Below are 27,916 nucleotides of genomic sequence, written 5' to 3' on the forward strand. Positions count from 1 at the left end.
GCGAGGACTCGCTTCCCCGTTCGAGTCACACTTAGCCGCCACTGTCGTGTCTTGCTCGGCCGTGCGTGCGTGCCTTCCTGCTCCTCTCTCTCTCCCTCGCAGCGTGTCCCTTCTTCTTCGGCGGCAGTGATGGTGGACCCGTGCCAGCCAGTGTGAATATAGCACCGTCGTCGCCAGCACACACACGGATTCGATGCGGCCACCGAGATCTATCTCGCGTCGATTAATTCTCGTTCTCAGAGTGTCGCTTAGTGACCCGTCAAATTGGGATAACCCCGCGCGTGAGAGGTGATTTGACCCCCCCACCCTGCAACACGTAAGTCCATAAATCTGTTTTTCTCCCCCTTCAGTTTTCATTTATGTCTATCCCCACGGGTGCCAGTGAAACATGTGCATATATAAAATACAGTATCTTCCGTCTCGGCCTCTGACATATGCATCTATTATAAAAATATCGTGTGTAGGTCGTCGGATACAACTGCTTCATCTCGTAGCGTATTTAACAAATGATCAAAAGTTCCTTGAGTTTAGCTTGTTTAACAAAATCGATACAATTTAAGGGGGATAATTACACTATGATTTGTTATTATTTGGGAACACCATTGTTGCTACTTCATATTTGAATGAACCCTCCAGCACTTATAGTAACTACAATAAATATAATAATAGAACTTATTGTTAAAAAACATGAGCGTGTCTCTAGGAACCACTTAAAGAGACAAAGAGTGAGTTTTAAACACGCAAACTGACGACCTAGACTCGATATTTTTAACAGAAATAGATGTGCATCATGGAATATTCGTAGTTTTATGGCATCAGCGGTTGGTTACTCTGTATACGATGGTTCCATCTTGTGCCATTCTTTCAATTCCTTGCCTCTGAAGGCTCTTGTCTTGCCTTAATATTGATATATTTGTAAGAAATGTTCTGTTGAAATCTCGATTGGATTCTTCTGGAGACATTTTTTCGTTGGATACCTCATGTTATTCGTTAGCCTGTGTGTTTAAAGTTCTCTCTTGAAAAGGCTCTTTTTTTTTAGTCGTTAATCAACCTCTTCTTCTTCATATGCCAATAAGTGCCTTGGTTGGTCTTCACCTTTTGTTGTTGTTCGATGAGCATTGAGTCCCTTGTGGACATTTTGCGGCTCAGGCCCGGTTCAGTACTATTCTGTTTTGCCAGCGCGCGCTTGATAAGATCTTCCGAATCCGTACAAATGCCCGGCGTTTTGGATTCAGTGACGCCACGTGCAGAAATAGAACCCCACCGCTGATTTCCTCACGGGCTCAAGCAGCGATCACTGGCGAGAATAAAACTCAACATACTTATACACACGAGGGCGAAAACTGCAAATCATTCCCTTCCTTTCTCAGCGAATGGTGCCATTATGAGTTCGTCCTCGCAAGTTTTGCGTAACTGTTAATGTGAGAGTTCATCATTGCATGTCTTGAGTGTGCAGTTGATTACAAGAATAAATTTATTTAAATCAATTCGAGGATTTTTAATAAAATAGGTTACGAGGAGCTGCTTATTATTGCTAATTTACTATAATCGGTTACAATTTCTTGACCTGAGAAATATGTCATCGACTGTTATCTCTTTGAAATTTTAATTTACATTTTCTCCCGATGATTAGCTTTCTTTAATTTTTGTTCGTTTCGCAATTACCGTCCATCGTTGGACTCCAATGAAAGTTTTTTCCTCATTGAAATCCACGAGTTGCATGTTGCCTTTTCCTTAAAATCCTCTTGACGTGCATTATGGTTCGTAGAAAATATACGAAAAGCTTTCCCTTTTCCCTCCATCTTCGGCAGCTTGTGAAACACCAAGTCTAAGCTTTAATAATGCGACCATTAAAATTGTGATCTAATTGTTTTCCAAGTTCCGTTAGCGTCTGATTGTTACGTCTGTATTGTTTGTTGTATATTGTTTGGATTCGGCATTCCTCGCATTCTTACTCGTAATGTTGAATGGTAATTTAAAATGTTAAAAGACATGATCTAGTACTGTCGCAATCCAATTTTTATTCTGGTTGCATCGCTAAGCCATGAAATAAAATATGCGAAATATCTCGTGTGAAATGCTTTAGCGAACAATTAATATCGTACATTATCGCAAATTTATCGAATGGCATTCTTTTCGAGATATTCTCTTTTCTTCTCCCGACTTATGAATTCTATGAATTAAAACTGTTTTGAAAAAATGCTTGAGAGTCACGCCAAGGCAATTATTGGTAATATCTGCGATTCTTTTTTTTTTCTCGCGAGTGGACATCGCCATTTAGTGAAGAGACGAACAGTGTCTTTGGGTGTTGTGTTCCCTCGACCGTGGCTTCGGGCGTATTTTAAGGATCAATTCTTCCGCGCGCACTTGGCCTGTTGCCTGCTTCGCGCGGCTATGGGGCGGGGTCAATTGTCGAAGACCCTGAAAGCCTTTTCACCCTTCATTGTCCATCAATTGCCCGTGCCACTCACGTCTAGCAGAGACCGGCAGATCAGAAGTGCTCCTCCGCTTGCGTCGAGGCTATAGGGCGACCGAGAATATGTATTCCGTGGGTGCAACCGGCCTGCGAGTCGCGAACTCGTGCGGTTGACGTCGCTGTGACTTCTATTAAGCAGTGTTTCGTTTCGGCTCATCAAGCTCATTATCTCTCACTGCTCTAAAGTGAGATTTGTCGTCCTACAAAGTGTCAAAGTAACCAACGAGTTAATTTGCATTTTACTGAGTAATTTCCCCAGTCAAGAAGTGCTTTCTGATTTAATGGTGCAGAAGAGGTTGATTGATGCGTTGGATGAGGTTCTCTTATTTTATCTTGGATGTTTTGGACATCAGTGATGTCAGGTTGGTGTGAAAGCATGATAGCTTGCGTTGATGATGATACGTGAAAGATTGGGGTCGCATGTGTTCAACCGACTCGTTTTTCCTTGTGACGCGATAGTGTATTTGTTTTCTTCACCCATGGCAACGTTATATCGCCTGTTGCTTTTCGTGTTTATCATGTTTTTTTTGCGGTGAAGCTGCGGATTGTTCCCATTGTGGCCGTTTTAGTTTTCTCCATGAAAATCAGGGGTGAAGTGCGTAGTTGAAGGAAGTTGGAGGAAGTGTCTTCCAAAGATAATTCCTCTTTTGGATACGCGAAAATTGTGGTTAGCTGTGAAGTTTTCAAGTTCGAAAATCGTGTCAAAGTAAGGGGTTTCAAGTTCGCTCGATGAGCATATTTGGTTTTTGGAATGTGTGATTGGTGGTTTATTCCTTCATCCGAGTGAGGATCCCATCAGTGGTATTTTGGAGGCATTTTGTTTCCTCAATCCTTCGGCTTCGAAATTTTCCTCTAAGTTCTCCCTTAAACGCGGAGGTTTATGCAACTTCCTGCTCATAGTTGAGTTCCTTTTCTCATCCACTCCATTCATTAATTTGCATAGTTTAATTCTCATATAAAATGCTCTTATTTATTTTTCATTTGCATTATTACATTGTTGTGGCTGTGCCTCCCTTTCTCCAATGAAGTGATTTTCTATTATTATAATTAGGCTTACGAGTGTTGTTGATTGAATCAGTCCTTACATGTGCATTCTACCATTGTTGTTGTTGGTTGCTGATGGCAGGTGTAATCGGCAACTCCCCGAATTTTCTGGGCACCTCGGACTACTCGTCCACGGGCACAGAGGAAGACGAGGAAGAGGATTCGACGCTGAAGCATTCGCCCAGGGGCACCTCGCACCGCCTCAATTCCTACACGCCGTCGACCTCCGCGTCGCCCTCCTCCGACAACTCCGAGGACGAGGCGGAAGAGGACGCGAGGAGCGGTGGCGAAACGTTGCTGCTCGGTGGCGTCGAAGGCGAGGAGTGCGCTGGTGTGGGGGGGTCAAGTTCTCGGGGGGCTGGGGGTGGAGTCCGCCTCCCACGCCTCAAAAGCATGGTCACCAATGAAGGTGTGCATCCCGAACGGAGTCGTTGAGAAGACGATCTTTAGTGCAATCCCTTGTTTGTCTCGTCAAAGTTGCCTCGGTCTCGAAAAAAAATTCACCGCGGAATGCTTCCGCGTTTCCGAAAGGTCTTTATGGAGTGGTGCTGCTTGAAAGGTAGATCGGGCAGAATGTGATAATGGTCAATTTCTTCAATTGCATAAATGTCTAAGTCATTTTAAAATCGAATTATATGTAATAATCGAATATTTGAAATCTAGTCGTGGCGAAGTTAGGACGTGATCAAAGTCGCGGACGAGATATTTCAATGGCAATACTGTGATTTGTTTATTTTCGTGTGAAAAGTGAGTGATTCATGCAAGTAGCTCACGAATAATTTTTTTAATAAGTTCAGAGCTTATCTTTTTAAATTCTCAAAATTTTGTTAAAATAGTACAAGTGGCGAACGACAATATTATCCACCACCTTTTGTTTTATGTATGTTTTCGATGTTTTCTCTCATTGACCTTTGGTATCGGCGATTAAAATCATGCGTTGCAATTTCTTTCCCCAAAAATTCTTATTGCTCGAGTAATTTGACCCATTTAAGATGATAATCGACTAATCTCTGGTGACACCACTTTTTTCTTTGGCATTCAAATGAGGGATTTGTTCAGTCTTTTATGACATTATAGCCTTTCGATTGTCCTGGGACCTTAAATTAAACTTGCTGTCTCTTACTAAATTAAACGTAATATTAAATCATTTATGGAGTGAATACTCCAGGCGAAAAGTGATTTTGTTAATTGCGTTATTGCTACTAATTTTTCTGCGTATTAATTTACATTTATTGCATTTCTCGGGCAGCAATTTTTTATTTTCATAGCAATTCTCCTAATTCATTGTACATACATGCAATAACTTTTTTCCAACACATTCATTAAATTTTATCTCATTCATTTAGGATTGAAGTATATTGCATAAGGCGTCTGTTTTGACGTTACATAATCATACTTCTCATTTATACTACATACATTGTTTCATGAGGTGAATACTCAACATGACAATGTGATTTAATAGATTGCATTTTTTATTTTATTTTCGTGCCGGTCTAAAATAATTAACAACGAGAAACGAGTTAGATTTGTTTGACCGCCATTTTTTAACAAAACATACTGATTAGTCACATAGTAATTACGCACGTGAAAGGGAAGTGGGGTTAGAGAGAGAGAGGAGAGGCCCTCATAATGTTTACTTTTGCATCCCACTCGTGCTTCTCTTGGCGCGAAGACCTGACGACGACCGAGTGCGAGGAAGACTTCCAGTGGGTGCGAGGCAGTTCGCCGACGTACACACGGGCCATGGGCGTCGAGGAAGAAGATCGCCCCAGCGTCCCTCCGCCTAGCCACCCGCCGCCGGCCCTGCCCCTGCCGCCACCCCTCCCGGCCAGGGAGACCAAGAAGAAGAGGTCGCCGAGTCGGAGCTGCAAGTGCGAGGGAAGCGACGACGAAGTGATCCGCCGTCCGCGAAGGTCCTCCCGCGGCTCCGACAGCAGCAGTGCCTTGCCCGAGTCCCCGTCTCGCAGCCGAGACGAAGTCGACTCGATGGAGTCCTCGTGTCGCTCCCTCACCCCACGATCGAAACACGAATCGTCCCCTTACGGCGGCAGCCTCGACAGGGTCCGCCACAGGCCCCCCCCGAAGCTCCGACCCCCCCTGCCGCCTTCACACCCTCCCCCGCCCCTCCGGCAGAGGCCCTCCCCCCGGAGGACGGCCCCGCGAGACAACGAGGACAGCTCGTGTCGCTGCTCCCCGGCGTCCGTGAACAGCCTCGAGGGGTACCGTCGCCTCGTCGAGGACTCGCGGGAGGAAGACGAAGACGATGACGAGGAGGACGAAGACGAAGAAGATGGCTACGATCCGTACGAACGGCGACCGCTCAGCATGGGAGACTACGACTCGTCGCCCGCGCGACAAACGCACAGTCCGCTCAGTCACTGCAGCTGCCCCCGGTCGAGGCGGAGCAGGAGTCGCAGCTACCAGCGGAGCCTCACGTCGCCTCGGCCGCAGTTCCCACCGGCACACAGGCACTCGGCGTGCACGTCGCCATGTTGCCACTACGGGGATCAGGAGCGAGACGACATGCAGCTGACCATACCCACCCCTTACGATCTCTACCGATGGAAGTTTTTGCTCAAGGTGATTGATCCACCCACTTGATGATGAAAGTTATTGTGTTCCTTTGTGCTTTCAATATAAAAAAGATGCTTGATGTGTGTGTGTTTTGATTGCTAACAATAATGATAGGCACCCAATCAAGGGCGTACCCAGGGTCATAACAAGGGGGGGGGGGGGGGCAAGCCATGGGATTTATGAGATTATTTCCTTCAAGAGAATAGTTTTATTTTTGTTACATATCTTATACTAATATATATAATTTTTCGTGGGTTTAAAGAAAATTTGTTGCATGCTTTCGTTTCAATTCAGTACTGATTTTGGTTACAGACTTTTGCAATTTTTGCTTCTAGGGGGTGGGCAGCTGCCCCTCGCTGGGTATGCCCATGCATCCAATTACAAATATATTCTGCCCTTTAATTATAACTCTCAGCAGAAGCCTTGAGTGTAGTTTGCAGGTGGTGTTGGTTATTATTCATGAAATTAACTGCTGATTTGTTTGATTTATGTACATTTTTTAGTCACGCGGTAAGTGCACATAAAAGTGGGTTGATACCACAGAGGAAAAATTATTTGCCTGACAGGGATTTGAACCTGGATCTACTAAATTTGCAGATGGTGTTCTAACACAGTGCAAAAGCTGAGATCCAGGTTCAAATTCCGGTGAATGGAAATGATTTTTCCTCTGTGGAATTTCATGCACTCTTGCATTAGTTTTAGTGCATTGCTGTCAAAATGTAAATTTCATCATCAGCGGAATATTGCGAGGAATTCCAACTCATAACTGATGCAGCTATTATTAAGATAGTGAATGTTTATTCCAAATGTTTGATGTGTGTAACTGTAATTTCTAAACATTGGTAAGGAATAAACAATAGGGTAGTTTCCTTCATCAAAGAAAACGAAAGGCATTGACTGCGATTCGTTACCCACCATTAGTGTATTCATAAAACACAAATTATTTGGTTTAAGAAATACTGGTTTAGACGAATGGCAAGGGCCAAATTTTATCCTCATTTGAAAAAGGCCAGATTGGCGCCCATGCGATTCCACTCCACATGACGTCACAGGGACTTAGTTTCTACACGAGAGGATAGGAGTTATACATCGTCTGAAGTTACCAATGCATGCATGAGGCACAGAGCTCAGGGAAACATGTCTTAATAATCACCTATTAAAACTGGCTAAGGTCGGAAAGTTTTCTTCGTTTGATAAGGTATTAATAAACCTTTTTTAAGCCAAGCGCTACCATCCAGCAAGGTACTCAACTACCCGCTAACAGCCTGTGACGTATCAGCGCTAAGCCTCGCCTCAAGGTCACCTCACCGGGCGGGAGGGGGAACCAGAAATACGACGTACGGAGATATTTCCCGGCATTCATACTTAAGCGTCGCGTTTTCGCGCGCTTGAAAATTTTCACTTTTCATTTAATCGCGAAAAATAGATATTGTCATTTAAAAATCTAAAAGGGTGAAATACGTACTCCAGGAGTAATAATCTTTCGATTAAGGCAATAAAAAAATAATAGGAAACCACCCTATTCTATGTAAAAGGACCTACACTCAAACCTTACTCTTGAAAATAATAATTGCCTCCCTATCCAGAAACGTGCTTGCTTTTTTTTACTCTTTTTGTAGTGTCTCACTTTGAATGTCAGTCCTCAACTATAAAGTGTGCAATTCACTTTTTTCTGGCTTGAGCATTGAATAGTTAAATATGTTCCAGGTTTAATTGTATGTTATCAAATTCTTCTGTCATTAAACCTGTTTATTCCAATGGCTAATGATATTTTGATGTGTGAAGCATGAAATTGCTGTACAAATTACAGTCATCATGTTGTGAATCCATACTCCGCATGATCTCTACTCTTGGTAGTTTTTGCTAAAGGTGGACCCCACCAGTGGTGCAGCGAGGGGGGGGTTTTGGGGATTCCCCCCAGAGCTCAGAGAAATATTTAATGTTGATCCATTTTACTTAATTGGATTAGGATTACTTATAGAATAGTGTTAGGATTTATCAAATATCCCTCAGAAAGCCGTAAAACTCGCCATTTTGAAACACTAATCTTAAAAATTTTCTCGAGGAGGGCCTCCGCAATTCCTGCTTACCCTGCAATTCTTAGCTGCGCCCCTGGACCCCACCTACTCTTGGTAGTTTTTGCTCAAGGTGGACCCCACCTCATATTTTTGGGGATAGCACTCTTAGGGCAAATGGGAAAATTTTATGACTCATTAAAAAATTATTTCCCTGTTGATAATTACATTATTCATTGATGTTCATTAGTTGACTGATGCACAAAAGTTGCGCAAATGAATATTATTTTCATTGACGTGGTCACAAACCACATGCCGTATGGGGATCTTCTAACCACATGCCGTATTAAATTACTGGATGAGGGCGATACTTCATGGGAATTCCGAATGCTAAAATGGTAAATTATGAAGCAACTTTTTACTCTCCACTCAGCTTTTTAAGTACCCTGATCGATTTCAACGACTAAGTTCCATTTCAAGTATTAAGCATCAGTTGGCTCACCTGCTCCCCTCCCACTCTCCCTTGATGCTTAGTTGTTGAAATTGATCGGGGCTCTAATACAGCTGTATTGAAAGTAAACCAAGGCTTTCTTCCCCTGCAAAGATGAGGTGCAATTAAAATGATTATTTCAGGTGTGCTTGCCAGGATTGCCTTAAGAGGTTCACCATTTGTTACTCCACAGTTCTTCAGTTGAAAAACAATAGGAAACTTTCACTTGAAAAATATATTTAGCAGACCTGTTTTCCTTGTTTCAGCATTATCAGGTGAAGCTTTGACAAGGAAATCCTGTTGACTTAAATATTTTTAAAGCGAAAATTGATTATTATTTCTCAAGTGCAGTGATTGATGCATGCTATCCATGCCATCGCACCAGAGCTCTGGTTTACATTGGCCACTCTTGTTTCTTAAAAATTATATTTTCCATCATTCGGTATGAAAAACTCACTCATTTTTATAGTTCTTTTGCATTTTTTGCTTTTTCTTTGTGAAAACTGACATTTGTCCTATATGTACTAAGAACTGCGTGTTGTGTTTTGTCTTGCTTGCTTTTGTTTTGCCAAAATGTTCAAAATAATGAATAATTTAAACATAGGGTTGCATGTTGATTTTAATGCGACAATTAAATACGACCGGGATGTGTGTCTTCTTTGCATGCTTCTAGTTCAATTTGTTGTCTTGGTTTTGGATATTTCTTGTATTTCGTATATATTGTGGGTTCTTTACTATTTATAATACTGAGTTACAGTGTGTCCTTGCATGAATCTCACTGGTTACATAAGCTTAGTTCCATCGAAAAGTGGCACTTTGATTGGCAACTTGAGTGTGACATTTGGTTTTGCCCTTATCCTACCCCTTGGACTGTCAAGATAATTTATGAGCAGTTAACCATTGAAATTATTTTAAGGATTTGGATATTTTAACATTGCTACATGAATGGCTGAGAAATTTCATACTATGAGAAAAAAATTCTCTATGCTGACAAACCTCAAATCCTATTATGTTGGGCTCCCATAAAATAGCCATCGTAATTCAAAAATCCCAATACTGTTATTAATGATGTATTTTCTTGTATTTTTTTTTGTAATTGCCCTCAGGAGAGCAAATAATATTGTCCTCAGTCTTCAAAATTACACTCCATTATTCAAAGAAATTACCATGCGCTAGCCAGTGCTGTACCTTTATGGAGTTACCTGCAAGTGCCATACCTTTACAGTGAACCTTTGGGGAGTGACATGCATGCACTCCAAGGTGACTTCATTGCTTATGGATAGTTCATGCTTATTTCCTTGAAAAATGTCTATGGTGAACACCCTAGGATTCAAAACTCTGACTGTAGCCTCGGGACTGTGGTTCTATGCTCAAACATACTGTCTTGTGGTATTAAATGTCTGACAGCATAGACCATCTTGTGTTGGAAAGCCAACTAGATTCCACTGTGAAAGAAAATTCATTGGTACTTTAACACGTTGCGTACCGGGGTATTTAAATTCCTAGGAAAGCCGATTTGGAAATATGTGCCTATTAGGGCGTAATGCCTTTGGTTTCACATGGTTAAAAAGCTAATGTTTAGAGTATAACTTTACCCAATAAAACGTTATGATGCATCAATTCATTATGAATAACGAACACAACTGAAAACGTACTAACAAATACGTATTGTACGCTTTAAAATTGTTTAGGTTGACGCGCCTAAATGACGAGAATCTTCATCATCCGTCCGGAACGTTCGGGAAAAAAATGACGAGAATTCTCGCCATCCGTACGCAACTTGTTAAGTGATGGAACACTTTAGAGTACTGCGAATCTTGGAGATTCAGGTGTGAACACCAGTCGTGGTGAATTATTTTTCTTCAAATGAAATTTTAATACAAGTAATTAGGCTTGTTGTTATTAGTACTATGCCAATAGAGATGAGATTTTTTCATCATCGACAATGAGATGAATAATTTGAATGAAGGAAGTGCATGATTTAATCCCTGCATGGTACTATTTTGTGCTCATTTTCAGTAGTCTGGAGAGTCAATGATCCCTGTTTAGATTCTCCTTAAAGGGGAATATTTCATGTACATAAACAAATGTCCAAAAATTGATTTGACACAGCTCTCCAGGCTATCTGCTATTCTTTTAATAGCGATGTATTTCTTCTCCTTTACATCCTTTATAACCTGTCCAATGTAACACATTTGGGGCCTTCCATTACCTTTCTTTCCTACCGCTTTCCCTTTGACAATTAATTGTCTTCATCAGGCCGTCATGTCTCATGATTTGGCCACCTAAGTTGTCCCGTCTTCTTCTTACAACGATTGGAGATTCTTTTCTCCCAATCTTCTTCAGACTTCCTCATTAGTCACTCGGTCGATCCATTTTATCTTCATCATTCTTTGGTAGCAGGGTTGGTATTTCGAATACTTCCACTCTTGACTTCTCTGCCGCTGTTAATGTCCATTATTTATCACAATAAAGAAAAATACTCCTTATATAATTATGTGAATTTCGGAGGATGAGTGGAATGTGTTTACTTTTAGGTATTCATCATTGTCATTTTTTTGTTTTTGCAGGGTGGCAATTTGGTGAGCGAGTTTGAGGAGCGAGTGCTACGACTTGAAGGGGAGAAGGAGTCTCTGAGGCTCCAGGTGTCAGTGCTTACGGAACAGATTGAAGCTCAAGCGGAGAAAATATGCGATCTGGAGAAAGCACTTGGAGAGAGCCGGAGACGGGCAGCTCACACAGAGGATCTCCTCCAAAGGGTAGGACACGTTTCCAGGTCTTCTAATAACTAACAACTGGTGGACTGTCATTCGAAATAACCCTATTTCTTATGAGTTTCACTTGGTCTACGTTTATTCCACGGTATAATGATAATAATATTGCAAAATAAATGTAGATATGCTGAAACTGAGAAGAAATGGAGTTATATGAACTTTGCCAAGGAGCATTACAGACCCATAATTAGAAAAACATAATTATAATTGTTGAGTTTAACACATTCAATGCAGGCCCAATTTTCATTTAAGTCTTCAAAATCGGTCGTAAAAATAAGAAAGAAAATAGAGGGAGGTTTCCGTGCCATAACTTCCGTTCAAATACTGCTTTTTACAAGTGGCACACACGATTCGAAAGAGGGAAGCTTGCTGAAGGCCGTACACACAATCGGAAGACTCAGAAGTGGATATTAGCAGAGAGGAGAATATGTATTCTATATCCTCGATATTAGTCATGTATGGATGTGAAGAAATAGGCTCCCGACCCGACCGGTGGAGCACGTCAATTGATGTGCTCCACACTAAATGTATTAAATAGGCAAGCTTGATACAAAACTCAATGTTTGACTGTGGATTGCATTTTTTTCAATTCCTGAGCTCTTGATTTAGTTACAGGAAACTAAATGCTTGGTCTTCATATTTTCTTTTGCTGGAATTGGGATCGCAGTCACAAAAATAATAAAACATTTCGTGTCTTACCAATACTATTCATACTTGTTGAATTGGACTGGGGAAAGTAAATCTTCATACCTAGATATTTTACATGGTATGGTGTATGATATGTGCAGCTTAGCTCCTTTGCACCATGGGGGCAGGATTAGGGAGGAAGGGTGCAGATAAACGTGACATCGACATTAGCCAAAAAGACACCATGGGGACCAAAATGTGCATCCCATCCAACAGATGGAGTGGAGTTGGAGCAGTTGTAATATCCTACATAGAGTGCTCATGCAGGGATCAGCCAGCTTCTAAGAAATGTCCACCACCATCAGGATATTTTCCATATATTTTATTGACTAAATTGGATATTTTCCAAAATTCTTTCAGAAGGGGGTTGTCAAATTCATGTTTGACTTTCTCTTGTTGAAATACTAAATTTTGCTAACATGATATTTCCCTCTTTTATAGAGAACGAGTATATTGGCGCTTGAATTCTTCAAGCGGGTGTGTAAAGGGTATAATTGTGTCCTTGTAGCCTAGTCTTGGGTCCATAAGATGTTTAAAAGTTTGATATTTCCACCATCTTTTCTTTAATAGGGTATGAAAAGTAAATTTTCGCCATCGTAAACACTTAAAATATTCTATAAATTGCATTAAACGCATTATTCATTGTTGTGAAGTGTAAACTTGACATTTGAAACAATGCTTAGATGTAACTAATAAATAACATCACTCTAACGGCAATAGTAATCAAGATTTGCAAATTTGCATATTTTCTACCATATACCTTAGAAGTTTCGACTATTCTGAAATGTGTATTGAGAGGTTCGCTATGACATTAATATAACTTCCATTCAATGGCCATTCCCTTTATACTACCTTACCCACTGTCCCCGTAGATTCGACACGATTCGAATAAGTAACAGCAGTTCCTTGCATTTTATGAAAACGCAGTTTCGATAGATATCGAATGTGAGACGACATACAAATAAAATATCCATTCCGCATTATGAGGAATACAAATATGTGCCATATCACCAAGTTTCATCGCTCCAACGGTAATCCTTATCAACTTATGCCATTTAGCTTTTTTGGTATAATAATGGATTCGAAATATCGAATATTATGACAAATGTACTGTAAAATATGAAAACCTAATTTCTTAAGTTCCAGTCTATGGCCATCCACTATATAATTAATGGTAACGTAAACACGTTGAAGTTGAATCGTAAATGTTATATCTATTCGACACATTTTAAGAAAACACAGTTAAGATATTTATCGAATGCGAGACTACATACCAAACATATTTTAATTGTACATTATATAAAATACGAAGATGTACCCATCCACCAAATTTGATACGTCTAACAGAAAAACTCATCCAGAAATGCCAATAAGGGTAATTGGTACATATTAGAATCGAATCGATTATTTGACTTTGCTGACACATGTATTCTTAAATTAGCATTTTTACCATTTTAATTTCCAAACTATGGTAATCCACTATATAAATCTTTTTCAACTATGGCTGTGGATGTTAAATCGTATATGCAATAGCAATTCAATTACTTTTAAGAAAACGAAGATTCGATATATATCGAATATGAGACTACATAAAAAACATATTGCCATTCAGAATTCTTAGGAATACCAAGACATTGCTCTTTACCAAATTTCATTACTCGAACATATATATTTATCAAGTTATACCAATTTGCATGTATTCTATAATAATCGAATCGAGATATCGATTATACTTACACCTATGCAGAAAAATGCGCAATGATATTGATTCAAATTTCATTCTATGGTCACCCAGTACATATTTACATATCAATTTTGTCCGTGGATGTTTAATCCTATGTGGTATGGCATTTCGATATATTTTAAGAAAACGCAGATTCGATATATATCGAATGTGAGACTATATACAAAACATTTTCTCATTGTGCATTATGAGGAACACTAAGATGTACATATTTATCAAATTTCATTACTCGAACGGAAATACTTATCAAGTTATACCGATTTGCATATAGTCTATAAATATCGAATCGAAATATCGATTATACTTACACCTGTGCAGTAAAATGCGTAATGATATTGATTGAAATTACTTTCTATGGTCATCCACTACATATTTCCTACTCAACTTTCCCCGTAGATGTTAAATCCTATGTGGTATAGCAATTCGATATTTTTTAAGAAAACGCAGATCCGATATATATCAAATGTGAGACTAAATACAGTACGTATTTTCAATGTACATTATGAGAAATACCATGATGCACTCTATTACCAAATTTCGTTTGTGTAACGAAAATACTTATCAAGTTATGCCAATTTACTTATTTGGTATAATAATCGAATCGAACTTTCGATTAAACTGCCACCTGTACATTGAAATGCGTAATGCCATTGATTCAAATTCGATTCTCTGGTCATCCACTACATATTTCCTACTCAACTTTCCCCGTGGATGTTAAATCCTATGTGGTATAGCAATTCGATATATTTTTAGGAAAAGCAGATTCGATATATATCGAATGTGAGACTGCATACAGTACGTATTACCAGTGTACATCATGAGGAATACAAAGATGTACTCATTTATCAGATTTCGTTGGTGTAACGAAAATACTTATCAAATTATGCCAATTTACTTATTTGGTATAATAATCGAATCGAACTTTCGATTACACTGACACCTGTATGGTGAAATCCGCAATTCTATTGATTCAGAATTCATTTTACGATCATCAACTATATAATACCACCTCAACTTACCCCTTGGATGCTACATACTGTGTGGTATAGCAATTCGATACATTTTAAGAAAACGCAGAATCGATATATATCGAATATGAGACTACATACAGTACGTATTCCCAGTGAACATCATGAGGAATACCAAGATGTACTCATTTCCCAAATTTGGTTGGTGTAACGAAAATACTTGTCAAGTTATGCCAATTTACTTATTTGGTATAATAATCGAATCGAAATTTCGATTATACCGACACCTGTACAGTAAAATGCGCAATGCTCTTCATTCAAATTTCATTGTATGGTTATCCACTACATATTAACATATCAACTTTGCCCGTGTTTGTTTAATCCTATTTGGTATAGCATTTCGATATATTTTAAGAAAACGCAGATTCGATATATATCGAATGTGAGACTATATACAAAACATTTTCCCATCGTGTATTATGAGGAATACTAAGATGTACATATTCACCAAATTTCATTACTCCAACAAAAATACTTATCAAGTTATACCAATATTTGCTGTAATAATCGAATCGAACTTTCGATTATACTGACCCCGGTACGCTGAAATACGCAATTCTATTGGTTGAAAATTCATAAGTCGGTCATTCCACATGATATGCCGGCGCACCTATCCCCAGCGATGAATATTCCAAGTACTTATTACCATTCGATAAAATACAATAAAACGTAGATTCGATATATATCGAAAATTATTCCACCAGCAGTAGGCCGTTTAAAATTGCTCAATGAAGAATACCAAGATGTACCTGTTCTATTGCAGGAAAACACAAGAGTCCATTAGGAAATAAACTTTTAATTCTGGGCTATGCACGATACAACGCATGGCGTAGTCCCGCCAACAACTGCCGGGCGTGCCCCGTCCTCACATGTCTTATCCTTGGGACAGGGCTACCACCCTGGATACAACAACTCCCCTCCACTAAAATAACCCTTTACAAACATGAAAATTAAATACATGAAACATAAGATACATTACATAAGAAAATCATTCAAATATTTTGGTGGCTGCCTTTTTCGTGATGGGCGACTCAAGGGAGTAGAACAAGGCTTAGCCAATACAGGGCTTCTAGGCAAGGGTTCATGAGTATTCTCATGGGTAGCAGATCCTGGACTGTCTGACTCGGAAATATCATTTTGGGGAAGTGGGATTTTAGCAACCTCCTCGGTATTGACATTAGCAGGTGGGGTAAACTCATTTCTCTTATCTTCACAGGACACAATTCTTGGACGAAGGAATTGAAGGGAGACATTTTTTTTTAGTTTCCCATCACACAAGACATCAAAGGACTTGGCACTCACTTGCTTTACTATTGTCGCAGGTTTCCATTGTTTTACATTGTGTTTAACACCCTGTGTCCACACCGTATCACCCTCTTTCAATTCCGGTAATTTAGTGCTATGTTTGGAGGCCACCTTCTCATTACAGGAAGTCACCCGGTCTTCCACAATGCTCATTGGATTTAATAGGGACAACTTTGTTCTAAGCTTCCTCCCCAGGAATAACTCTGCAGGTTCTATCTTAGTTACAGTGTGTGGCGTCGTACGATAAGCCATTAGGAATTTGTTAATCCTACGCTGCAAGGACAATACTTCACATGATTTATCAAGCACCGATTTCTTTAGAGCCTGTTTTACATGCTGCACAGTTTTCTCTGCCTGACCATTTGCTCTTGGTAAGTATGGGGGAGAAAACAGATGTTTGGCACCCATACTAGTAAGAAACTCACTAATTTCTTGGGACTGAAAAGGTGGGCCATTATCGGAGACAAACACTTTAAACAACCCATATGCAGCTGTCATGGACTCAAGTTTTTCAATTACTGCAGAAGAACTTGTTTCCTTCATAATTGCAACAATCGGCCACTTAGAATAAGCATCTACCACAATAAGCAATGTCTTATTTTCTACATAACAAAAGTCGGCATGAACTCTCTCCCACTTAGATTTTGGCCATGCCCAAGGAGAAAATGGTATTTGAGGAAGTGAGTTTTGGACCTGTTGACATGGCTCACAAGAAGCTACCATAATTTCAATGTCCTGGTCAAGAGTGGGCCAATAGACATAACCACGAGCAAGTGCTTTCATTTTACTCATTCCTGGGTGTTGATCATGCAACAACTTTAAGACATCACGTTGTAGAGCTTTTGGGATACAAACTTTCGAACCATAGGTGACACACTGGTTATTAATAGAGAGTTCTAACTGTCTCTTAAAGTAAGGTTGTAACCGCAGATCATCACATTTAGAGGGCCAGCCATGCTGGATGTACATCCGTACTTTTAATAAATCAGGATCTTTTTCTGTGGCTAGCACAATCGACTGGGCATTCAAAGGTACACCTAATGTCTTAACTAAACATATTACATTTTCAGGAGACTCCACTGGTGTATCATCTGCCAATGGAAGTCTGCTTAAAACATCAGCATGAGGGATATTTATCCCTTTTTTATACACAATCTTAAATCTGTAGCCATGCAGTAATACTGCCCAACGCTGAAGACGTGCAGCAGCGAGGGGCTTGACACCAGTCTTTGACCCAAAAATTATTGTGAGAGAACTGTGGTCAGTAACCAGTTCAAATTCTCTCCCCCAAAGAAATTTGTTAAAATGGGTGACACCAAAAATTACTGCTGCAGCCTCTCTCTCCACTTGAGCATAATTGCGTTCGGTGGAGGTAAAAGTTTTTGAGGCAAAGCCCACTGGGCGCTCTTCCCCTGAAGGGAGAATGTGAGATAGAACTGCCCCAGCCCCAACTTGAGAGGCATCACAAGTTAGTCTAATAGGTAACTTAAGGGAATAAGGAATAAGTACCTGGCTACTACTAAGGGCTGTCTTACATTTTGCAAAGGCTTCCTTTTGTTCTTTACCCCAAGACCAAGGGAAATCTTTCTTCAATAGTTTATTTAAGGGTTCCATAAAAGTAGATGCATCTGGGAGGAATTTATAATAGAATTTGACAGCTCCTAGGAAACTACTCAACTCAGACACATTTGAAGGCGCACCCATATTCACAATAGCCTTAACCTTAGATTCTTCAACATGTAACCCATGAGAATCTAGCACATGACCTAAAAATATGACTCTGTTAACAAAAAATTCACACTTAGGTACGTTAATGACAATGTTATGTTGGGCCAATCGCCCTAATACCTGTTTTAAAACAGAGGAACAGTCACACCAATTTTCAGCATAAATAAGAATATCATCAAGATACACAAATAAGTTAGGAATACCCTGTAAGATTTTTTCAACGGTTTGCTGGAAAATAGCGGGCGCAGAAGCTATCCCATACAGCATTCTCTTTACTTTAAAACAACCTACATGGGTGCTCAAAGTTAATATAGATTGTGATTCTTTACCAACGGCTAACTGTAGATATGCCTGAGAAAGATCAATTTTACAGAAACACTCACCTTTTAGTAAAGACAAATCGTCTATCAGTGGTAGTGGGTAATGATCCATACTCAGACAACGGTTTACTGAACAACTGTAATCCCCACAGATTCTCACCTCGCCATTGGATTTCGGGACCACTACAATTGGAGTACCCCACTGTGTGTTGGTCGTGGGCTCCAAAATCCCTTGTTCAACCATTTTTTCCAACTCTTTTCTTACCTTGTCTCGCAATGGAATAGGCACTTGTCTATGAGATACAAAAACTGGTACAGAATCTGGTTTCAATACAATCTGGGCGACATAACCCTTGATTAGCCCAGGCTTTCCAGAGAATACAGAAGGGAACTCTTTCTTAAGATCCTCTAACACAGTTTTACCATTGGCAACCACATTTACAGCTTTCTTTGGGAAAAGACTGTACCAATTTATAGGAAGCACTTCTAGCCACGGAAGACCCATCAAGCAATGAAACTTCCCTTTGTGCACAACCAGAGGTAACACATATTCAATTCCTTCAAACATAACATTAACCTGACATTCGCCGAGTAATGATAAGGGGGCACTGGAACAATTGTATAACATAGAGGTGGGCGTCAACTTCAAGTGGCTTAAATGTTTCTTATAAATATCTTCTCCTACACAGGATGCATCTGCGGCCGAATCTATTTGCATAGTTACAGGTGCACCATTAATCTGAACAGTCAACGTGCGCCGATTTCGTTGAGTTCCCTGCACTTGATGCAACTGCAACAACCCCACATACCTGTGGCAGTCTTCGTCACTAGATTCCTCTGGTGTCTGTTCTAGCACGGATTTTACCATCTTTTTCATTTTGAACTTATCTTTACTCTTTTGACGGCAGAATTTCACTGAATGCCCGTCCTTGCCACAATGGGTACACTTCAAAGGCTTGTCACATGAGTTAGCATAGTGAGGCCCTCCACAATTAAAACATTTCACAATGTTCTTTGGTGATAATGGCTTACAGTGAGGTTGAGATCTCTTATTAATTACCGAAACTGAGGCAGGACTATCCCCAGTGCTTTTGGCGTATTCCGCAGATCCTTCCATATAGCACGCTTTGGCCACGAATCTCTTAAAAGGAACATTTTCGCCAGCCAATTTAGTGGTTATTTCTTCACTATTAAGACCATACAGAAATTGGTCAATTAATCTATCTTCCATACTGTTCCCAAAATCACAGGTGGCAGCCAACTTCTTTAACGCCAGGGCATACTCCGAAAAACTTTCATTGGGTTCACGAACACGACGTTGAAAGATCAGCCTCTCAGCACGAAAGAAGCGCACCGGTGTAAATATGGTCTTAAGCTCCTCCACTAATTGTTCGTAAGTCAGCTGGTCCGGTGTGAGAGGGTGAAGATTCACAGCTAGCTTCTCCAATGCTGCCCCTCCTATGTGACCAATTAAGAAATCCTTCTTGCCGAGATCCTCAACAGGAGGACGTAATGTCCTCATATAGCTGTTTAGGCGCAGAAGGTAGGTCGAGATGCTCTCAACACTTTGATCAAAAACTCCTATACTCATATTTAGGCAATAGGTCCGTGAAGATACAGAATGGCACGTACCACAGGCGCGGTCGACCGATCAGTTTTTTTTTCCCGAAACTCACGTAAAGCCTCAACCACACGACACATAACCCACGACAGTATCGGACTCCAAATATCCCGTCCTCGTCGCCAAATTGTTCTATTGCAGGAAAACACAAGAGTCCATTAGGAAATAAACTTTTAATTCTGGGCTATGCACGATACAACGCATGGCGTAGTCCCGCCAACAACTGCCGGGCGTGCCCCGTCCTCACATGTCTTATCCTTGGGACAGGGCTACCACCCTGGATACAACAGTACCATTCCCCCAAATTCCATTGGTCTATCCGAAACACTAAGCAAGGTGTGCTAATTCGCGTTTTTCCGTGGCAGTATAGGTCAGCGAAACAGGCAATGGCCGCCCTTACATTATATTGATATACATATCCATGTGGCATGCGGCATAAGATAATAATTTGAGAACAAAAGAGCAATGCATTTCGAAGAATGGACCGCGATGGTTGATTGGGAATCGTCCCATACTTATCATATTTCTCCCGTTTACTGCCATGCTCCCTCCTATAAGGCGATGCCAGTATTTCTTACGGAGCCCGACCTCAAACGTTTGCCGGGAAGGAATGGCGGCGATTGCCGGGGACTCAAAAAAATAATTTGGGAAAATTTCGGATTTAAATAATTCATTAACTATTACGATACCTAATTAAAAAAGAAAACCCAAAGTCTACCGAATAGGTAGGCTTGTGCCAACATCTTCGCGAGCTACATAGCTTAAGTTTCGTTCGCCAGCTCTCAAATCGAAATCATATAAGGTCGCGTGTAAATCGATATCTCGAAAACGGTTCGACCTTAGCGCTTTTTTCGCATGTCAAAAAAATCGGCCAAAAAACTAATGTTTCCCATTTGAATCTCGTCCGCGTGCGGCGATATGAAGTTAGTCATACCGCTAATTTATATTTTTTCCATAAGAGCACATGTTAAAGTAGATCGATATATCTCGAAAAGTATCACACTTTTTGGCATTTTCAGATTTTTTCTCACGATGAATATTTTTTTAGTTTTACCCCAAAAAATTTCAGCTCGATCGGCCCGGTAGTTTGGGCTGCTAATTATGGTCAATCACCCAATCAGTGAATCAGATTCCAGCTATTATTGTGTAATATAAATTTCTATGCTAGCTCCATGTATAGAATACATATAAATTTGCTTCAGTTATTTTCAATTGATTACACTTTTCAAAATACTGTCAGCAAATCTTTCTCCCCTTGAAAGAAATAGAATGACATTTTATCATAGAACCTTGGCTGTATCAGGAATTTGTTCTAAGAAGCCATGCATCTCTGGTACATATTTGCCATGTAGTTGCGTGAATAAACGAAATTTATAAACATTATGAAACAATTTATCTTGCCATTGAATTGATCCTGTGGACCTATCATCTTCCATTTTCTTCGTAACTGCTCCTTAAATACATATTGAACCAATGTTCAAAACCTCACTGTAATGCTGGTTGACTTGCGTGCAACCATCTTGATATATCATCTAGTCTACACTGTTAATTTCTTTATAGACAGTGAAGTGGTAATGGAGGTGGAGGTTAGGCTGCAGTCAATGTGCTCTTTATACTCAACTGCATAAAAAACTATCCATTCCATACTAGTCATATCCTCCTGGGAGATAGTTAGTTTACTTCTGAATCCATCATAACCCTATTAGTGTAGGAAGATGACTAACCAAAAATATATGGGAACGAAAAAATAATGTACCCTTTCCAAAAGTCAAACACCTGTGTGAGGACCAAGATGTAGAGAATTCTCTTGTCAGCAGTTATAGATAAGCAGTGTGCATCAGCCAACCAATTCGAAAAATAATTCATAGGAGCTAGCTGCAAAACTTGAGTGTGATTATTTTGAGTGCATAGAGAATTAGCTGTTAAAATAGTTGAGCTGAAATGATTATCCAATTAGAGATGATGATGGAGAAAAAAAATCAGCCCATTTTGCCAGTACTCAATGTAACTGAAGAATTACCCACTCTACTCCAGAATTTCCTTACTAATGACATTTACAATGCTGATGGAGCAGTCCTATACAAATGATGCTCTTGCAACAGTTAAAGTGCTAATGAGTAGAAAAAGTAGGATTTAATTAATAAGTGATGTTAGATTTCCTCAGTGAATTGAATGTGTAAATGTTTCTTGGGCTTTGTGCTGGGTGATACTCTCTAATAGGGTCAATGTTTCAATAAATGAACTTGTTTTTCATTGTGAGGACGTGTTCTTCCTGATTTGCTTGAATTAACACTGAATCCTAACACAACATTCTTAGAAAGCATCACTCAGTGCAAAGCGGAGAAAACTTTTTGTGTAGATTTGATTATTTGTGCTTTAAAAATGTGGGGACTTCAAGCATTCTATGCAACCCTCAAAAGTTGCTTGATAAAAGGTATTTCCTATAAAGGGTAATTACTTTTTGGCAGAAAATCATATCAATGAGGTGGCATGAATGATAGTGTTCTTTTTTAACCAGCAGACAATCAGCCATGGGACAGAATTAGGACATAGTAAAAAATCAAAGAATTTTTAAACTTGAAGAATCTGAGCTTTTCCCGGTGAATAGCATGGATGAAAGCTTCTTGGGTATCCAACCGGGTCAGGGTCTGCATTGTGTGGGCCGACGTTTCGTTGGGAGACTTTCCCAACATCCTTAGGGCAACATCGGCATTATCAGCCCTGAGGATGTTGGGAAAGTCTCCCAACGAAACGTCGGCCTACACAATGCAGACCCTGACCCGGTTGGAAACCCGAGAAGCTTTCATCCAATTTTTAAACTTGATAATGCTGTAATAAGCTCTTGTTGACCAACCAAGTTATCTACTGCCGGTCAGTGCAACATCAATGGTGTAGCCAGTGGCTATGAAGATTATTGAAAATAAGAAAGTATTTTACCATGGAAAAAAATTAAGCACTTTTCTGTTTCAATGGAGAAAAATCCTGCATTGTTATTGCCAGCAACTGTTGAGGGTGAGGGTTTATTTTTAAGGTTTACATTGTTCTGGCGAGTTTTTTTCTGTAAGAAAACTAATGGTTATTCACCTCTAAAAGGAATTGGTTGTATGTATTTTCATAATATTATTTTTAATATTTGAGTGAGGAAATTTTGTAAGGAGTTGAATATTATGCATGGAAATGAATTAACTTTAAATCCATGAATGCACGAAGAAAGAACAGTGTTGAGGTGTCTCCGTTGGGTTATGGGTGGCAATCATAGTTAGACTTGGATTAAATAAATAGCTATGTATTCAAGCCAAAAAAATCTCAGGTTGCTACTGCACAATATCGAAACACATCCGTGCACACACAGGGCTGGATAAGTAGCAATCGGATACAGAGCAATACGGAAGCCAATTAGAGAGAACAAACATTACAACATACACAGCATAGCACACAGGTGATGCTAATGCACGCTATTCACAGTTACGCTATTTACAGTTAAGACCGGGAGGGGGAAATTACAAAGTGAGGGATTGGTCCTTCATCAAACAGTAATAATTTTAATACAATGCATATGTACATAGTCCTGTATAACTAATGTGGCACAAATAATGGCATGAAGTTGATAATGTGGACTCCATACTTTCAAAAAATCCATTTATACATATAGATAGGAACTGTGGTAGGGGTAGAGAAATATTTGAGCATAGTGGAGTGTTTTGGAGGTGTACAAGTAAATTTATTTGAATCGTAAAACTCTGAGTTTGTGGCTTCTTGGAATTCTTTTCTCCCTCGCGTTGCCATCGTTGATGGACCGCAAGGGCCTAACATCTAGTACCGTGAGCCTCAGTATAATTGCCATGGGAATTAAAAAACCTGGATAGCGTAGTGGCCTGCGCAGTGGCCCGGAAAGCGAAAGGTCCGTGGTTCGATTCCCAGTCCAGGGGAATCTTTTCTCATGGCAATTCTTGTGTTCTTACCCATTGCTTAAATTTTGTTTATTACTGACTACACAATTTAATATCCTTCCGTGCAACTTCTAAATCCTCAGGAGATGCTCACTCGTTCTTCCTTGGAGACGCAGAAGCTGGAGTTGTTGAGTGCGGCTTCGGACGTGCGGCTGCACCACGCTGCCCTCGAGCGAGAGAACTTGCAGCTGAGGGAGCAGATAGCTGCGCTGGGTGGGGGTCGGATTCAGCGCAGGCCCAACGGTGCTGGCCTGGGCGTATTAGTGAACGGGGATGAGGAGGAGGAGGGGGGAGTGGTGGAGGCTGCGAGGGGCGTGAGGGGGAGGATGAGACCAGCAGCGAGGGAAGACATGGTCACGTCGACCCCCATGGCAGCGCCACCACCCCCCGTCGAGAATGGCATCGCTGGCAGTGGGATGGACGGCTTCGGCTCCGGGGCGCACCAAGGCCAGGTACATACGTGTGAAGTGAAAATGAAAACATATTTCTGGTGATGATTAATCCCTTCCGCTTCTATTTATTTTCTGAATATCGTGCTCCTATCCTACTTATTTTATCTGAGGTTCTTTCTAAAAGGAATGGCAGGGAATGAAATGATATTTTTTAGTTTGTAATCAACGTAAAACAGTGAGATAAGAAGTGATTATTGTTTCATATAGTTCACGAATACTTCCCATAAGAATATCGAGAATACAGGTATTGCTACTCATATAAAATCAATTTATTCCTTCCAATACATCATATTTCATGAAATATGAGTTCTTCAGGTACATTATGAATGTTTTAACATTGTTATACTTTCAAAATATTTATATTGTTCCGCTACATTGTGCTAAAATTATAAAAATCTGATGACAAGCTACACTTGTCATTGCACTATTTGGCATCGGATGTTCATGACGAGTTATAGTCGTCATTTTAGCGCAAGGGGTAAGTGGGGAATATTTCAATTATCATGCCAGTGATTGTAAGCCAAGGCCTGAATAATTGGAAAACACTGATTTGACTGGGGAAAAATATTTAACTTATTTTCTGCTGACTTCAATTTTTGAGCTGTTTTAGGTTAAAATAGGCTTTCTGATTTTGAAATTGTAGTTAGTTTTCTTCTACCACATCTAGTTTTTCACTATTCCTAGTGTAAGTTTTCTTCTACCACATCTAGTTTTTCACTATTCCCAGTGTAAGTGTGACCACACTCAGCTTGATTGAGCATCGGTCACAGGAGGCATCATTGCCCTCCAATTGGCTGACATTAACCTTGTACAACTGTTTCCTGGGTGACTGGTGCCGTAGGAGGCCAGTAACGTAGTCAGAAATTTGCTCAATATGTATATGGAGCTTTAATGTTGAGCAGGTTACATTCAATGATATTTTGTTGTCAATTCGTATGCATCATTAAATCATCCCTTTGAATATATCACCTACAAATTTCGCTTGAATATTTCTGGAAGTTAAATTCATCGTTGGTTATTGGCAGGCATTATGAAATGTATATATCAAAAAGTAGAGGGTCAGAGTACAGGTGCCCCTTAGCTAGGTTCTGACGGGGTTTGACTTGAATTATTTTTACAATGTTAGAAGTGTTTAGTTTTTTTCTGTAAGAACTGAAAAGTTTCCTGTCTTGAGTTAATTTATTACAATGTGCTAAATTCCACTTTATCATGCTTGGATCTTTGAATTTCCTGTCTGCCTGTGTCAGTCAGCGTTAAAAGAGATACAGCAATGCACTTGTTAGACACAGTGGCACAGCAAGGGGGGGTTTTTGGAGCATAAACCCCCCCCCCCAGAGCTCAGAGAAATTTTAAGTTAAATCAATTTAATTAATTGGATTGATGTTACAAATGGAATAGGGTAAGGATTAATAAAATATCCCTCAGAAAGCCGTAAAACTTGCCATTTTCAACCATTTACCTTAAAATTCCGAAGCAATTTATTAATCTCGCACCTACCACTTATCCTGGTGGGTATTCCATACCCCCACACACCCTGATATTAGTTACACCTAAACCCCTCCCCAGCCTTGATTCCTAGCTGCGCCCCTGGTTAGACAGGGCTGTTTTGCCTATTTTAAGGTGAAAATCAGTGACCAAGGGCCCCTCACGAGGTGAACTAGCAATATGTCAAGAAATAATGGACTTGGAGGAAGGAAACATAATACATTTCCATTTGATATGTCTATGATTTGGTGAGATCCCAAAGATCACTCTTGTTGCTTCTTTTTACAAGCAAAAAAAGGCTTAAATAAGGATTATTATAACCCTATCAAACGAAGGAAACTTTCCGGACATGGGTAATTTTAATGGGTGATTATTAAGAGATGTTTCATGCATTCATTGGTAATCTCAGACAATGTAAAACTCCTATCTACTGGCATAGAAACTTGGTCCCTGTGATGTCACGTGGAGTGGTATCGCATGGCCATCCAGTCTGGCCTTTTTCAAATGAGATTAAAATTGACCATTGCCGTTCGTCTAAACTGGGATTTCTAAAACCAAATAATTTGTATATAATGAATACACTAATGGTGGGTAACGAATGGCAATCAATGCATTTCGTTTTCTTTGATGAAGGAAACTACCCTATTATTTCCCTTTTATGTAGCATTCACATGTTTAATCCCTGGAGCTTAAATATTCTCATGGTTTCCTTGTTATTTTGCAGTTCTCAGGATCTCCATCACCTAGTCCCATTTCGTCAACTCTCTCAGGAGGGAGTCCACGAAGACTGGGCTACATCGGGAACAGCTTGGATGATGGACATGACGCTCGAGATCCACCCCCTCCTGCACCCAGGGTATGTACCCAATTATGTTTGAAAAGAGATTGTGATTTGTATGATGTACTAGATTCCATTCAATATAACAGTTAAAAGTTCTCAGAGAAAATAATAGCTGCAGTCCATCTCTATTTCCCATGTCTTTACCTAGTCTTAAATTTTTTAGCATATTTTAAGGAAAATATGAGTTTATGTGTTTATACGAGACATTGTTCATTTTAGTGCTGAAGTTGAGGAAAAATAGCCTTAAAACCAGCTTTTAATCCAATTTTAAAGCATGCATTTATACAGTTCCAACACCAAAAAATGAGATATCATATAATGGCTTCAAATATTGATCCTTTATTATTGAAAAAACAGCATTCATTGAGTCATTTATGAATAAAAAGTTCATTATTTAAAATGCCTAAGCCAATAGCCTAATTTAAAATGCCTATTGTTGGGTAAGGCATATCAGCTGGCCAAAAAATCACTTCGATGCTGAAATGAAAATACAAAACCGCGGTAACTTTTCACTGGAAAATTATTTATTGGCACGGCGTGTTTCGATGCTGAGGCATTATTCTCAAGTAAGGTTGTGTATTTTCATTTCAATTTGGATTTTCACAAAGTAAAAGCCGAATCGATTGAATTCACTTCAATGCTTTTGGCACTTTGTGAAAAAATAGATGCAAGATGTAAACCACTTATATCGCTAAATGCTTTTGGTGATATTCTTTCTGTTGTTGTAGTAACTACTTGCCACTGAAAATGTGAAATATTCTGATATTCTTGATTTTCCCTTTTCAGACACCTCCTGCATCGTATCGTCGTAAAGTGGATCAGGCCCAATTCGGAGGAACTCTTCCACGGCAGCAGACCACATTACCGTTAGGTTCCTCCGAGACTTCCACGATCACAACGACTGACTCCCTGCGTCAAACAGTGCCTCGGAAGGGCGTGGCATTTGGTAGGGGTCTCCCCCACTCGGCCTCCTCCTACTCGTCCTCCCAGATCCCCCACCAGATTAACGCTCACCCCTATTACTCTATGTCGTCCGTGTCGATCGCTTCCTTTGCTTCGACCCCTTCGTACCACACCTACCATTCCCCCATCACCACCTTGCAGCAGATACAGGCGGAGCACAGCACAGCCTACTCGGCGAGGGCCCGTCGCAGGTCCGGTGCCAACAACACCGCTGGGACGGCAGCCCCCGTCGTGACGCCCACGTCGAGGCCAGCCGGAATACGAAGCTGCTCCGCCCCCAATTTAGGTGACCGGGCATGTGGCCATCGGCATTCAAAAGTCCACTCGCTTGCTCGCTCTCTGTGCTGCCTCGAAAACAATTGCACTCCTCCCTGCAAGGGAATGACAACGGCCTGTGCCCTATGAGAACGGCCTTGGGG

General features: G+C 40.3%; 1 protein-coding gene across 1 annotated transcript in view; it reads left to right on the top strand.

The window, feature by feature from the left end:
• LOC124162123 overlaps positions 1-27,916 on the top strand; it is a 62,044-nt gene that overhangs the window by 4,317 nt on the left and 29,811 nt on the right. Inside the window, exons 2-7 of the mRNA XM_046538532.1 lie at positions 3,603-3,929; positions 5,193-6,100; positions 11,170-11,358; positions 23,840-24,208; positions 26,418-26,549; positions 27,321-27,783. Coding sequence (XP_046394488.1) covers positions 3,603-3,929; positions 5,193-6,100; positions 11,170-11,358; positions 23,840-24,208; positions 26,418-26,549; positions 27,321-27,783 — 2,388 coding nt within the window. The remainder of the gene's footprint in view (positions 1-3,602; positions 3,930-5,192; positions 6,101-11,169; positions 11,359-23,839; positions 24,209-26,417; positions 26,550-27,320; positions 27,784-27,916) is intronic.

The sequence above is a fragment of the Ischnura elegans genome, chromosome 7 (assembly GCF_921293095.1).
Source record: "Ischnura elegans chromosome 7, ioIscEleg1.1, whole genome shotgun sequence".
In the NCBI taxonomy this organism is placed as follows: domain Eukaryota; kingdom Metazoa; phylum Arthropoda; class Insecta; order Odonata; family Coenagrionidae; genus Ischnura; species Ischnura elegans.